General features: G+C 35.0%; 1 protein-coding gene across 4 annotated transcripts in view; it reads left to right on the forward strand.

The window, feature by feature from the left end:
* Window positions 1–15,014, forward strand: part of ALKBH8 (alkB homolog 8, tRNA methyltransferase) — a 253,312-nt gene that overhangs the window by 221,020 nt on the left and 17,278 nt on the right. For 3 of the 4 annotated variants that reach the window (XM_061202589.1, XM_061202588.1, XM_061202591.1), the window contains one exon: window positions 7,288–7,439. The exons of the other annotated variant lie outside the window; for it this stretch is intronic. In XM_061202589.1, the coding sequence (XP_061058572.1) occupies window positions 7,288–7,439 (152 nt within the window). The remainder of the gene's footprint in view (window positions 1–7,287; window positions 7,440–15,014) is intronic. 4 annotated transcript variants of the gene reach the window in all.

A 15,014-nucleotide genomic window follows, 5' to 3' on the forward strand; every position in this document is an offset into this window, starting at 1 on the left:
TTACAAAACTCTTGAGCTAAAAATGGTTTTACATTTTTAAGGGGTTGTAAAGAACAAAAACAAAAAAGAATATGTGGTAGAGACTGTATGTGGCCCTCTGTGCCTAAAATATTTACTATCTGGCCCTGTTACAGAAAAAGTTTGCCAGGCCCTGTTTTATGAAACTGCAGTGTAAGCCTCAAATTCAGGAAATTCAACATTGTAAAATACTCTTATCATACTCTTATACAATCCATTGTGAAATTGTGCTAGTTGTACTTTATAGTATTGTCAAAGAAAAACCAGACCCTGACAGTAGTTAAAGCAGCAAAACCAGATTTTACTCAGGAACTATTGCAGCAGGGGAAAAGAGACCTCAGTATAGGAGTGGCCTCAATTTCAATACAAAAAGGAGAAATGGAGTTTTATAGGCAAGGAGCCTGGGGTTGGGAATGGGGCAGTGTGGGTGGATAGAAAACTACTAAGAGGAAACATCAGTGGTAAGGGGGAATTCTGGCTAAACCAACCATAGGATTCTTGCTGAAGGCAGGCCAGGATGATCAGACATCACCTGGGGGAAAGATGCGGGTAAGGAATTTGGTCAGATATCAAGGATGATCAGATATCGAGGGTGGGGGATTTGGGCTAAACTGACTTAGCAGGATTCTTGCTAAAATGGGGCTAGATCTAGAACATACCCAAGGATAGGGCCTATTTGGGCTCAGAGGAACCTGACTAAAGTTTGGTCATGGAGAGAATCTGTCAGTACCTCTTGTTAAGTTTTCCCTCTGATCTAGGATTTGGCCCATTAACCTGCATTACACTTAGTTGTCAATTCTCGTTAGTCTTCTTTAATTTGAAACAATTCCTCAACTTTTCTTTGTCTTTCATGATGTTTATGCTTTTAAGAAGGCCAGTTGTTTTACAGAATGACCCTCAATTTGAGTTTGTTTGATTGAATCTAATCTGAAAGAAATGGGTTATTCACTTTTGGCAGGAATAAATCCTTAGCCTTTTGAGGTGGAAGCATCACACTGCTAAAATTTACATATATTGTCGCTTAAAATACTTCTGAGCTCTGTACTTATTAATACTGCCCTGGTTGGAGATTTTAGCTGATGCATTTTTATAAAAATTCAAGGAAGTGAACATGTAAATGAATTCGTAACCTGTCCTAAATGAGCCATAAAAACAGATGGCCTGATTTTGTGCACTAAGGATTAAATTTGCCTGATTTCTTTTTCACAGCCATTTAAAATATTTTTAACTTTTCAGTAATTGAAAATGGTGATGTGATCCTATGGTGTTTAAAGTATTCCTGTAATTTTGAGAATATTCACATTTTCTTTTGTTTTAGGTTCAAGGATTTTTACTATTGGTACCATTTAAACTTAAGAGTAATAGCACTACAACAAATACAAAATAAGAAATTACTTTCTATGGGCCTATATTATGAAAATATTTTAATTTGTTCTGGGTAATAGTATAGATTAATTCTCCTAAGCATCATCTTGATCAGATTATTTTCTTGTTAAATGTTAAGAGTAGGATCTCTGGAAGATTGACTTGCAGGTTAATATTTATTTTTAAACCTTTCTCTAGAATCAAAATTTTCTATAATAATTTCAGGGGAAAAAAACCTTCAGTATTATTTTTAAAGGCTTCCACTGATACCCATTATCTGTAATGTGATTTGCATGTGTGTGTGTGTGTGTGTGTGTGTGTGTGTGTGTGTTAAGAAGAGAGAGAGAAGGAGGGAGGGAAGGGAAGGGAAGACACACAGAAGTAGGAACAGAGAGAGACTGACCAAACAAATGGTATATCAACTATTGACGGGTTCCTTGGAATCTGGGTGGAAGGGAAGATAAATTGAAAAAGCACATTTAGTGCACTTAAAAATACATATAAACTATAGAAATAAACCTTGATTAAAAATATTTTGATCTCTGTGCTAATAAAGCACTAGAAAGCACTACTGAAGAAGGTTGATTAACACGGCCAATTCCAAATACTTTTAATTTGATATATAGTTTACTATTCTAGCCAGCATGCCCTAAATCAAAGATGGCAAACTGGCAACACATGGGTCAAATATAGCAGTCAGGCTGTTTGGCTGGTGTGGTAGTGGTCAACGTTGTGGCATTTTAAAAAATTGGTTACACGTGAAAATTAAGAGCTTTTACACAAGAATCTGAATTTTCAGCTTCTTTTGAAAATTGAGAAGATCTGAAACCACAGTATCTTTTGGCAGCAGTAGCTGAGACTATCAATGGCCTTCTATAGGTGAGACCTACATTTTCAGATTCTCTAGAGTTCCTGCCACTTTCTATGACTCCCTGAACTACGGCTGAGTATCAGTTGTCATTTATCACTGTGCTTGGGCGTTGTTTTTATCTTATAACAGAGTTAAATGAAAATTAAATATTTCTTAAACTCATGTCTGTTTTAAAAGTGGGGTAAAAAGGTAGAATGAGCAGGAATGTGTGTTTTAAGAAAAATGGAAGAGAACACTTTGTTTTTTTAAATGAAGACAATTCCTATGTGTTTAATGGCAAACAATATATTTCTAAACAAATCTACCTGCTTCACTCATTTATGTTAGTTGACTAGCCTTGGGTTGCATTAGTTCACGAGTTTGTGTGAGCTCTCCTTTTAAATTATTTTTGGAGCATTTTCTTTGTGCCAGGCATTGTCTAAAAGCTTTACATATATTAACTCATTTAACTCATATTGTCACAGTGGAAAGTTTTTTTCGGGGTTTGGTCCCCATTTTTAAAGGAAATTGGAACATAACTTGTACAAAGTTACAAAACCATTAAAGGGCAGACACGAGATCAGAAAGCCAGGGAGTCTGGCTTCAGGATCTGTGCTCTTAACCATACCATTATAGCTAAACTTGTTTGCTCCCTTTCATCTGAATTTATACAGTGCCTTGTAGCCTTCAGACTTTTGTCAACTCTTAATGCAATAAATTTCCTTTTCCTTTCCATTCACTTGTTTTTAACATGTAGCTCAACTTTTATTTCCTTTATAATGTATAAAGCTTTTTCTGACTGCAGTAGCCTGAAATAATTTCTCTCTTAACTCCTAAAGACTGTATTGTCTCCTACTGGCTTGTGATGTCTTTTCTATTGTATTGAACTGTTATTTAAATCTATAAAAATGTTTTTATCTTTTTATTTAATATTTTCCCAACTAGATTATAATTTAAGTACAGGGGGAAAAAAAGATGTTCAGAGATATGTAAAGAATTAATTATTTTTAACATATGGTTTACCTTTTCCTAAAAATCTGAGATTGGTACCCAAAGCAGTAAGTCCTGCTTGACCTTTGCCTAAGATTTAACTCTAGGCAAGTGAAGTAATTGACTTCAGAGAGCCATTATAGAGAACTACTTAGTACCCAAGAGAGAATTGCTAAGAAGAGTTTCAAGATATTCATTGTTCTAAAATAAATCTTGACTTTGTTCAACACCATAGTTTTAATCATTTTCAGCTATTAGAGTAACATTCATATAATTTCAGGCATTTTTCGCTTGCTTTTACTTCTAAAAAATTGCTTTTAGCATGAGCTCTTTTAAAAGAGCCATTCTCACAACTCGTTTTATGAGACTGGCATTACCCTGACACCAAAATTTGTTAAGGACATTACAACAAAAGAAAATTACAGACCAGTATCTCTCAGAGATGATAAAAGTCCTTGACAAAATGTTAGAAAATCCAATCCTGCAATATATAAAAAAGAAAACACATCAAGACTAAGTGGAATTTGTCCCAGGATTGCAAGATAGGTTTAACATTTGGAAACCGAACATTAAAAGAACAAAAGAGAAAAAATATATAATCATGTCATCTTGATTGATGCAGAAAATGTATTTGACAGAATTCAGCATCCACTCATGATAAAAACTTGGCAAACTAGGATAAGAAGGAAACTTCTTCAGTCTGATAAAGGGCATCAATGAAAAACCCACAGGCAACATCATACTTAATGATAAAATATTGAATGCTTTTTCCTAAAATATAGAACAAGGCAGGGATTTCTGCTCTCATCACTTCTATTTAATATTGTATTGGATGTCTTAGTATAATAATCCAAGAGAAAGAAGTGAAAATCATATGTATTTGAGAGGAGGAAGTAAAACTCTTTATGATTGTAGATGTAGAAAATGCTAGGAAATCTACAAAGTACTAGAATTAATAACTGAATATAGCATACAAGGTTGTAGCATACAGGGTCAATAATCAAAAATTAATTTTGGGGGAAAGACATAAAATCCTTTTTAAAATAGTATCAAGACCTTGTTACCAAAACAAACTTGGGTTCACTTGCCCACATGCAGTAAAAGCCAGTCTACTGACATCAGGTTGTGGTGAAGGAAAGTGCAGCATTTATTGTTGGGCACTGCACATGGAGTCCAGACAGCTAGTGCTCAAAAAGCCCAAACTCCTCAATGGGTTTCAGCAAAGTATTTTTAAAGGCAAGGTGAGGGAGGGGCATCCCAGGGTATGTGATCAGCCTGTGCACAGTTCTCTGATTGGTTGATGTTGAAGTAACAGGGTGGTGTCACAGGGGTTAATATTATCAATCCTTAGGTGCCAGTAGGTCATGGGTGCTCATGGTCATCAAGTAGTTAATTTCTTTCATTTAGTAGGGGTTTTAGCATCTGTAAAACAATTCAGGAAATGTGCATCAGATACTATTATCTAGGTACTTCAGAGAGGAGCTAAAAGCAGAGGATATGGGGGAGGGATCTGTCTGGGGAAGGCCACATAAGGTCCTGCTTGGTTACAACCTGTAAAATACTTCTTTTCCAATACTCTGAATTAATTAGTTTCAAAAGTAAACAGTTTCAGAAGCTGTCAGCCTGGAAATTCTGATTTTTTAATTGAGATTTTATTTATATATAACACTGTATTAGTTTCAGATGTACAGCATACTGATTCTCTCTATGTATATATTGCAAAACGGTCAACACAGTAAGTCTAGTTAACATCCATCACCACACAGTTACAAATTTTTTTTCTTTTATTGGGAACTTTTATGATATACTCTCTTAGCAACTATCAGATATGCAATACAGTATTATTAACTATAGACACCATTACAACACCCAGACTTATTTACTTTATTACGGGAAGATTATACCTTTTGACCACATTTACCATTTCACACACCTTCCCCCACCCGACTTCACCCCACCCCACCCACCCCACAACCACCAATCTGTTTTCTGTATCTATAAGTTTATTTTTATTTTTATTTATTTTTATTTTTTTTAAACACAGGGCAGCCTGGGACACTCTCACCTTCCCACCAGGCTACTGACCTGGATACTTTTGCAGCTCTGGGGTAAGCAGTTTTTTTTAGAAAGGTTTCAGAACACTGTAAAAGAAAAAGAAGACAAAATAACTGCATCAAAATTTAAAACTTCTGCTTATCAGAAGACAGCATTAAGAAAATGAAAAGTCAGGCTATACATGGGGGAAAAAATATCCACAATACATATATCTAACAAAAGACTGGGTATAAGATTTGAACAGATCCTTTACCAGAAGGATCTATGAATGGCTAAAAAACACATGAAAAGAAACACAATATCATTAGTCGTCAGAGAAATACAAATTATAACTGAAATTTCATATCACTTGCTACTTTCTAAAATGACTAACATTTAAAACTTAGACAATACCAAGTGTTGGTGAGAATGTCAAGCAGCCTGAAACTCTCATATGTTGCTGGTGGGAGTGTAAAATTATGTGCAACCATCTTGGAAAACTGGTAGTTTCTTACACTATAACCCACCAATTTCACTCTTAGGTATTTTCCCAAGAGTGATAAAAGTATATATCTGAAAAAGATGTGTATAAGCTTTATTTGTAATAGTCCCAAACTAAGAATGCCAAATATCAATAAACAGGAGATTTTGGATAAATTATGGCATGTTCATATAATGAAATTTTACTCAGTGATTAAAGAAAAACAGTGAACTGCTGAAACATACAACAACATGGCTAAATCCCAAAATTATGTTCAATGGACAAAGCCAGATACAAAATAGTGCCAACTATATATGAAATTCAAGAACAGACAGAACTATATGGATAGAAATCAGAATAGTGGTTGCTTTGAGGGGGGGAAAGACTGACTGGAAAAGGGCACGAGGGAATTTCCTTGGGTCTTGATTGGGTTGGTGGATACATGGTTGTGTGCATTTGTCAAAATTCATTGAACTGTACACTTAAGATCTGTGCATTTCACTCTATAAATTTAACTTTGAAAAGGCCATATTTTCTTACTAAATGATTCCTTTTTCCCCATTCAAAAATTTGATCTTACTTCCAAGATTCCCTTTAAACTTTCTTATAATCTACAATGGCTTGTACTTTTCTCTCTTTAGTTTTCAATCTTTGTTTTACTTATTTTATCTATGTCAATCATATACTTTTTTGTTCCATTATCTGTTGTTTTCTGATGTTGATGTCCTTGACTTGCAGATAGATTTCACTTACTAAGAAAGATATATTAGAAATTCCAGTGATAATTATGTATTTGTCTATTTCTCCTTTTAGATTTTGTTTTCACTTTTTGCTTTATATATTTTGAGGCTGTGCTATTAGTTAGGTGCATACAAATATATAGGGTTTTTACATAATATTTTTCTGTTGGATTGACCCTGTTATCATTATGAAATGTTCCTTTTTATCTCTACTAATACTTATTGCCTTAAAGTCTACTTTGTATGATTAGTATAACTATACCACTTTTCTTTTGGTTTTGCTAGGTATATGCAAAATATTTGTTTTTTGTATGTTGTATCTTTTTTTCTATCATTTTTCAACCATTCTCTGTCCTTATTTATAAGGTGTGTCTCTTGTAATCAGCATATAGTTGGATTTTTAAAAACATCCAATCTGAAATTCTTTGTTCTTTAATTGGATTTAAAGTCCTTTTACATCTAACATTACTGATAATTGGATTTAAATTTACTCTCTGTTTCCTCTTTGTCCCATCTGTTTCTTGTTTTTTCTTCCTTGGCATTGGTATTAATTAAGCATTTGTTATTCTTCTATTTTTCCCCCTTGCATAGTTTGTTAGCTGTAAATGATTACCCTGGAGATAATTTCCTAAGAGACAAAGACTTCTATTTCTTTGGTTTTTTTCCACAATGCTTAGCAATTCAGGGAATCCAATAGATGTTTGCAATAAATTCTTCTAGATTTACTCTATTCGCTTAATATTTTTAAAGGACCTGAAATATTTTTCTGAATACAGTGTTAAATAAACTAATTTGACTGTTGTTTTTAGAATCACACCCAGAAAATTTGATACTGTTCAAGCATCCAGGGGTCACAAAAGTGGAGTTATCACTGGAGATGTTGAAGACTTAACTTTAAGCAAGAGGGGAATACGGACATCATTTACCTTTAGGAAAGTGAGGCAAACACCTTGTAATTGTAGTAAGTATATAATTTTGGTTCTCCTGTAAAATGGAGTAAATCTACTATGAAAATCTTTTAAAGTCCCATAAGAACTGAGAAGAGCTTTGTCTTAACTCCTCTAATGGCATTTCCCGTTTTCTGACTTGTATTGTACTTACATATACTTTTCTTAACCACCGCCATGGTTAAGTTTATATTCCTTGAGGGCAGGGACTGCATCTTACTCATCTTTATTTTCCTCAAACATAGTACTTGAGCATAGTTTAAGTCTAAATAAATATTTTATTTATTGTAGTCATGGTTAAGAATACTACAGTTTGGGGGCATTAAAATATCACTTGTACAAAAATAAGTTTTTTTGGAAACAGCTTGTCACATTTCTCAATTACTTCTCATTAACCTAACAGGGAAGTTGGAGATGACAAATTGTTCTATAGTAAGTGGATAACTTTAGGGGGATAAACAGTGTTTGTTTTAGTCAGCTTGGAAAGGAGTGCTCAAAAACTTGTCGAGGATGCTGTTTTGAATTGTCTGTATAAGTGCATCATGACCTGTATTTCTTGGACTCAAATAAAAACCCCTTGTGTTTTATAAGTAATATTTTATAATGACAGTGATGTTATGAGCTTTTAACATCCTGGTGGTTTCAGTTATGGGTGGTATCTTAGCAGGAGCTTTTGGATTTAGTCATCTTAAAAACATTTTAAATTAAAAATCTTTATTATATGTATAAGATATTCTGTTAGGAAACTTGGAATCTTCATATTTGATATCTTCATGTTAGTGAAGCTTAAAATAGGTTTTAACAGGTTTTTGTTTCTTTTGCTAAAAGTGTCATTGAGGACTTAAAAACAAAATATTTTTTATCGATTAAAAAATATTTATTTAGTATTTGATGAATGTCTAACACTGCCAGTAGCTTTACAAGGTATAGAAAAATTAAGCATGGCTCTTGTTCTCAAGGAACTTGAAATTTAGTAGAAGAGACAAGTTAGTTTTCTTATGCAAATGTTTTTTTTTTATGGGCATTAATTTAAGAGATGCTATAAGAAGCTCTGATTGTATATTCAGTTTACAGATTTTTTAAAAGTTCAAGGCCATCTTTTGGATACTTTTGGTCAAAATTTGTGGATTTAAGTGATCCTCCCTTTACATAACTGAGATGGTCATAATTTCCAAGAGAATAAAATTTTTAGCAAGACCAGTTTAAGATAATTGTAATGTATATTGTAGTGTAATTGTAATTCTGATGTAACCAACATAATGTAACCCATCTGTTTCCACATGTATGTTTTAGAGCTCTCAAGCTTTCTGGGGCTACCCTTTTCTTAAATGTCTACATAAAGTGTTTAGAGCTTCACTTTACACATTAGTAGGGACTAGATAGTTCCGTTCCCATTCAAGGTTTGGAATCTTCTAGTTATATTTAGGGAAAATTCCTGAAGCCATCAATTCTTTGCTGCCACATGATTTCTAATTATTGCTAAGTCTTGTCTGTGGTTTCTCTGGGAACACTACTTCTTCCTTTATTCTCTAGTATACTACCCATAAAAAGATGTTGTGTGCCACAGACTGGCTGAAGACAAAGGGAAATTATAGCATAGCCGAGAAAAGGCAAGGATTTGAAATGAATATTAGACGTTATTGCAGAGAACAGGGAACACTTCAAAATTAATTTGAGACATTGTATCCTAAATTTCCTCTGTCATCTCCTCTACTTGCTGGTGTTCTCCTTAGGATTTGCTCATTCTATTGAAGGAGGCAACACAGTGTAGTCATTGAGAATGTGGATTCTGGAGTCTCCACTGCCTGGGTTCAAATCTTGACTCTATGACTTACCATCTTTGTCACTTTAGGATCGTTATTTAATATTCCGTGAGTCAGTTTCCTCATCTGTAAAATGAATGTAATAGTACCTATTCATAGTGTTACTGTGAGGATTGAGAAAATATATGTAAACCGCTTCAAATAGTATTCATTAAATCTTGTGATTATTACCAAATCACACTTTGTTTCTAGGTCTGGTTCTTCTTCTGAGAGTCCTAGGGTCCCCAGAACTCCTACCAAGACAAAAACCTTAAATCCTGTTAATTGCTAAATTTCTTCTGGTTACGCCAGGCCCATCAAGATGCTTTCCTGAATAAGAGGACCCTTAATCCCAAGATGAAATAGGCATCTGCATTATAAGGCATGCAGAAATACAGTCATATTTTGTTTCAAATGGATTTACCCCTTCTTATATTAGACCCCTCACATACATAGTTGGACTTGCTAGGTAAGAACTACTTTTTTTTTTTTTAACATCTTTATTGGAGTATAATTGCTTTACAATGGTATGTTAGTTTCTGCTTTATAACAAAGTGAATCAGTTATACATATACATATGTTCCCATATCTCTTCCCTCTTGCATCTCCCTCCCTCCTGCCCTCCCTATCCCACACCTCTAGGTGGTCACAAAGCACAGAGCTGATCTCCCTGTGCTATGTGGTTGTTTCCCACTAGCTATCTATTTTACGTTTGGTAGTGTATATATGTCCATGCCACTCTCTCTCTTTGTCACGTCTTACCCTTCCCCCTCCCCATATCCTCAAGTCCATTCTCTAGTAGGTCTGTGTCTTTATTCCCGTCTTGCCACTAGGTTCTTCATGACCTTTTTTTTTTTTTCCTTAGATTCCATATATATGTGTTAGCATACTGTATTTGTTTTTCTCTTTCTGACTTACTTCACTCTGTATGACAGACTCTAACTCCATCCACCTCACTACAAATAACTCCATTTTGTTTCTTTTTATGGCTGAGTAATATTCCATTGTATATATGTGCCATCCGATGATGGACACTTAGGTTGCTTCCATGTCCTGGCTATTGTAAATAGAGCTGCAATGAACATTTTGGTACATGACTCTTTTTGAATTATGGTTTTCTAAGGGTATATGCCCAATAGTGGGATTGCTGGGTCGTATGGTAGCTCTGTTTTTAGTTTTTTAAGGAACCTCCATACTGTTTTCCATAGTGGCTGTATCAATTTACATTCCCACCAACAGTGCAAGAGGGTTCCCTTTTCTCCACACCCTCTCCAGCATTTATTGTTTCTAGATTTTTTGATGATGGCCATTCTGACCGGTGTGAGATGATATCTCATTGTAGTTTTTTTTTTTTTTTTTCAATCTTACAAAAGCTGTCCATTTTTCAACAAAAATTAAAAGGCACACAAAAATGTAACACACTGCCATGAGACAAAGCAATCAATAAAAACAGACTTAGGAGTGACCCAGAAGTTGGAATTATCTCATAGGGACTATTAAATGTCTCTAATTAACATGTTAAAAAACATGATGGAAAGATGGACAACATGCAAGGACAAATGTGAAATTGCATCAGCCTGATGCAAACTATAACTCTAATAAAATGGTAGGAATAAAAAACAGTAAAAACTGATGAATCGTATTCAACAAGCTTATCACAGACTTGACACAACTGAGTAAAGAATCAGTAATCATTTCCCCTAAGAACAGGAACAAGGCAAGAAAAATTTCTCTCACTAGTTTTGAAATCCTAGCCAATGAAACAACACAAGAAAAAGAAATAAAAGCATACAGAATGAAAATGATGAAATAAATCTCTCTATATGTAAGGCCTGGTAATTACATATCCCCCAAATCTATAAAAAGCCCTAAATTTGTTTAATGAATTTAGAAATGCCGCAGGGTACTAAGTCAATATGAAAAATTCAGTTTCAGTTATGAATAAGGGCTGTGAATAATTGGAAATTGATTTTTTTTAAACATCTTTATTGGAGTATAATTGCTTTACAATGGTGTGTTAGTTTCTGCTTTATAACAAAGTGAATCAGCTATACATATACATATGTTCACATATCTCTTCCCTCTTGCATCTCCCTCCCTCCCACCCTCCCTATCCCACCCCTCTAGGTGGTCACAAAGCACCGAGCTGATCTCCCTGTGCTATGCGGCTGCTTCCCACTAGCTATTTATTTTACGTTTGGTAGTGTATATATGTCCATGCCACTCTCTCACCCTGTCACATCTCACCCCTCCCCCTCCCCATATCCTCAAGTCCATTCTCTAGTAGGTCTGTGTCTTTATTCCCGTCTTGCCACTAGGTTCTTCATGACCTTTTTTTTCCCCCCTTAGATTCCATATATATGTGTTAGCATACTGTATTTGTTTTTCTCTTTCTGACTTACTTCACGCTGTATGACAGACTCTAACTCCATCCACCTCATTACAAATACCTCCATTTCATTTCTTTTTACGGCTGAGTAATATTCCATTGAATATATGTGCCACATCTTCTTTATCCATTCATCCGATGATGGACACTTAGGTTGCTTCCATGTCCTGGCTATTGTAAATAGAGCTGCAATGAATATTTTGGTACATGACTCTTTTTGAATTATGGTTTTCTCAGGGTATATGCCCAGTAGTGGGATTGCTGGGTCGTATGGTAGTTCTATTTTTAGTTTTTTAAGGAACCTCCATACTGTTTTCCATAGTGGCTGTATCAATTTACATTCCCACCAACAGTGCAAGAGTGTTCCCTTTTCTCCACACCCTCTCCAGCATTTATTGTTTCTAGATTTTTTGATGATGGCCATTCTGACTGGTGTGAGATGATACCTCATTGTAGTTTTGATTTGCATTTCTCTAATGATTAATGATGTTGAGCATTCTTTCATGTGTCTGTTGGCAATCTGTATATCTTCTTTGGAGAAATGTCTGTTTAGGTCTTCTGCCCGTTTTTGGATTGGGTTGTTTGTTTTTTTGTTATTGAGCTGCATGAGCTGCTTGTAAATCTTGGAGATTAATCCTTTGTCAGTTGCTTCATTTGCAAATATTTTCTCCCATTCTGAGGGTTGTCTTTTGGTCTTGTTTATGGTTTCCTTTGCTGTACAAAAGCTTTTAAGTTTCATTAGGTCCCATTTGTTTATTTGTGTTTTTATTTCCATTTCTCTAGGAGCTGGGTCAAAAAGGATCTTGCTGTGATTTATGTCATAGAGTGTTCTGCCTATGTTTTCCTCTAAGAGTTTGATAGTGTTTGGCCTTACACTTAGGTCTTTAATCCATTTTGAGTTTATTTTTGTGTATGGTGTCAGGAAGTGTTCTAATTTCATACTTTTACATGTACCTGTCCAGTTTTCCCAACACCACTTATTGAAGAAGCTGTCTTTTCACCACTGTATATGCTTGACTCCTTTATCAAAGATAAGGTGACCATATGTGCGTGGGTTTATCTCTGGGCTTTCTATCCTGTTCCATTGATCTATATTTCTATTTTTGTGCCAGTACCAAACTGTCTTGATTACTGTAGCTTTGTAATATAGTCTGAAGTCAGGGAGCCTGATTCCTCCAGCTCCATTTTTCGTTCTCAAGTTTGTTTTGGCTATTCGGGGTCTTTTGTGTTTCCACACAAATTGTGAAATTTTTTGTTCTAGTTCTGTGAAAAATGCCAGTGGTAGTTTGATAGGGATTGCATTGAATCTGTAGATTGCTTTGGGTAGTAGAGTCATTTTCACAATGTTGATTCTTCCAATCCAAGAACATGGTATATCTCTCCATCTGTTTGTATCATCTTTAATTTCTTTCATCAGTGTCTTATAATTTTCTGCATACAGGTCTTTTGTCTCCTTAGGTAGGTTTATTCCTAGATATTTTATTCTTTTTGTTGCAATGGTAAACGGGAGTGTTCCCTTAATTTCACTTTCAGATTTTTCATCATTAGTGTATAGGAATGCAAGAGATTTCTGTGCATTAATTTTGTATCCTGCTACTTTACCAAATTCATTGATTAGCTCTAGTAGTTTTCTGGTAGCATCTTTAGGATTCTCTATGTATAGTATCATGTCATCTGCAAACAGTGACAGCTTTACTTTTTCTTTTCCGATTTGGATTCCTTTTATATCTTTTTCTTCTCTGATTGCTGTGGCTAACACTTCCAAAACTATGTTGAATAATAGTGGTGAGAGTGGGAAACCTTGTCTTGTTCCTGATCTTAGTGGAAATGGTTTCAGTTTTTCACCATTGAGGACAATGTTGGCTGTGGGTTTGTCATATATGGCCTTTATTATGTTGAGGAAAGTTCCCTCTATGCCTACTTTCTGCAGGGCTTTTATCACAAGTGGGTGTTGAATTTTGTTGAAAGCTTTCTCTGCATCTATTGAGATGATCATATGGTTTTTCTCCTTCAATTTGTTAATATGGTGTATCACGTTGATTGATTTGCGTATATTGAAGAATCCTTGCATCCCTGGAAAAAACCCCACTTGATCATGGTGTATGATCCTTTTAATGTGCTGTTGGATTCTGTTTGCTGGTATTTTGTTGAGGATTTTTGCATCTATGTTCATCAGTGATATTGGCCTGTAGTTTTCTTTTTTTGTGACATCTTTGTCTGGTTTTGGTATCAGGGTGATGGTGGCCTCGTAGAATGAGTTGGGGAGTGTTCCTCCCTCTGCAATATTTTGGAAGAGTTTGAGAAGGATAGGTGTTAGCTCTTCTCTAAATGTTTGATAGAATTCGCCTGTGAAGCCATCTGGTCCTGGGCTTTTGTTTGTTGGAAGATTTTTAATCACAGTTTCAATTTCAGTGCTTGTGATTGGTCTGTTCATATTTTCTATTTCTTCCTGGTTCAGTCTCGGCAGGTTGTGCATTTCTAAGAATCTGTCCATTTCTTCCAGGTTGTCCATTTTATTGGCATAGAGTTGCTTGTAGTAATCTCTCATGATCGTTTGTATTTCTGCAGTGTCAGTGGTTACTTCTCCTTTTTCATTTCTAATTCTATTGATTTGAGTCTTCTCCCTTTTTCTCTTGATGAGTCTGGCTAATGGTTTATCAATTTTGTTTATCTTCTCAAAGAACCAGCTTTTAGTTTCATTGATTTTTGCTATTGTTTCCTTCATTTCTTTTTCATTTATTTCTGATCTGATCTTTATGATTTCTTTCCTTCTGCTAGCTTTGGGGCTTTTTTGTTCTTCTTTCTCTAATTGCTTTAGGTGCAAGGTTAGGTTGTTTATTCGAGATGTTTTCTGTTTCTTGAGGTAGGCTTGTATTGCTATAAACTTCCCTCTTAGCACTGCTTTCGCTGCATTCCATAGGTTTTGGGTCGTCGTGTCTCCATTGTCATTTGTTTCTAGGTATTTTTTGATTTCCCCTTTGATTTCTTCAGTGATCACTTCGTTATTAAGTAGTGTATTGTGTAGCCTCCATGTGTTTGTATTTTTTACAGATCTTTTCCTGTAATTGATATCTAGTCTCATAGCGTTGTGGTTGGAAAAGATACTTGATACGATTTCAATTTTTTTAAATTTACCAAGGCTTGATTTGTGACCCAAGATATGATCTATCCTGGAGAATGTTCCATGAGCACTTGAGAAAAATGTGTATTCTGTTGTTTTTGGGTGGAATGTCCTATAAATATCAATTAAGTCCATCTTGTTTAATGTATCATTTAAAGCTTGTGTTTCCTTATTTATTTTCATTTTGGATGATCTGTCCATTGGTGAAAGTGGGGTGTTAAAGTCCCCTACTATGATTGTGTTGCTGTCGATTTCCCCTTTTATGGCTGTTAGTATT

The sequence above is a fragment of the Eubalaena glacialis genome, chromosome 10 (genome assembly GCF_028564815.1).
Source record: "Eubalaena glacialis isolate mEubGla1 chromosome 10, mEubGla1.1.hap2.+ XY, whole genome shotgun sequence".
NCBI lineage: Eukaryota > Metazoa > Chordata > Mammalia > Artiodactyla > Balaenidae > Eubalaena > Eubalaena glacialis.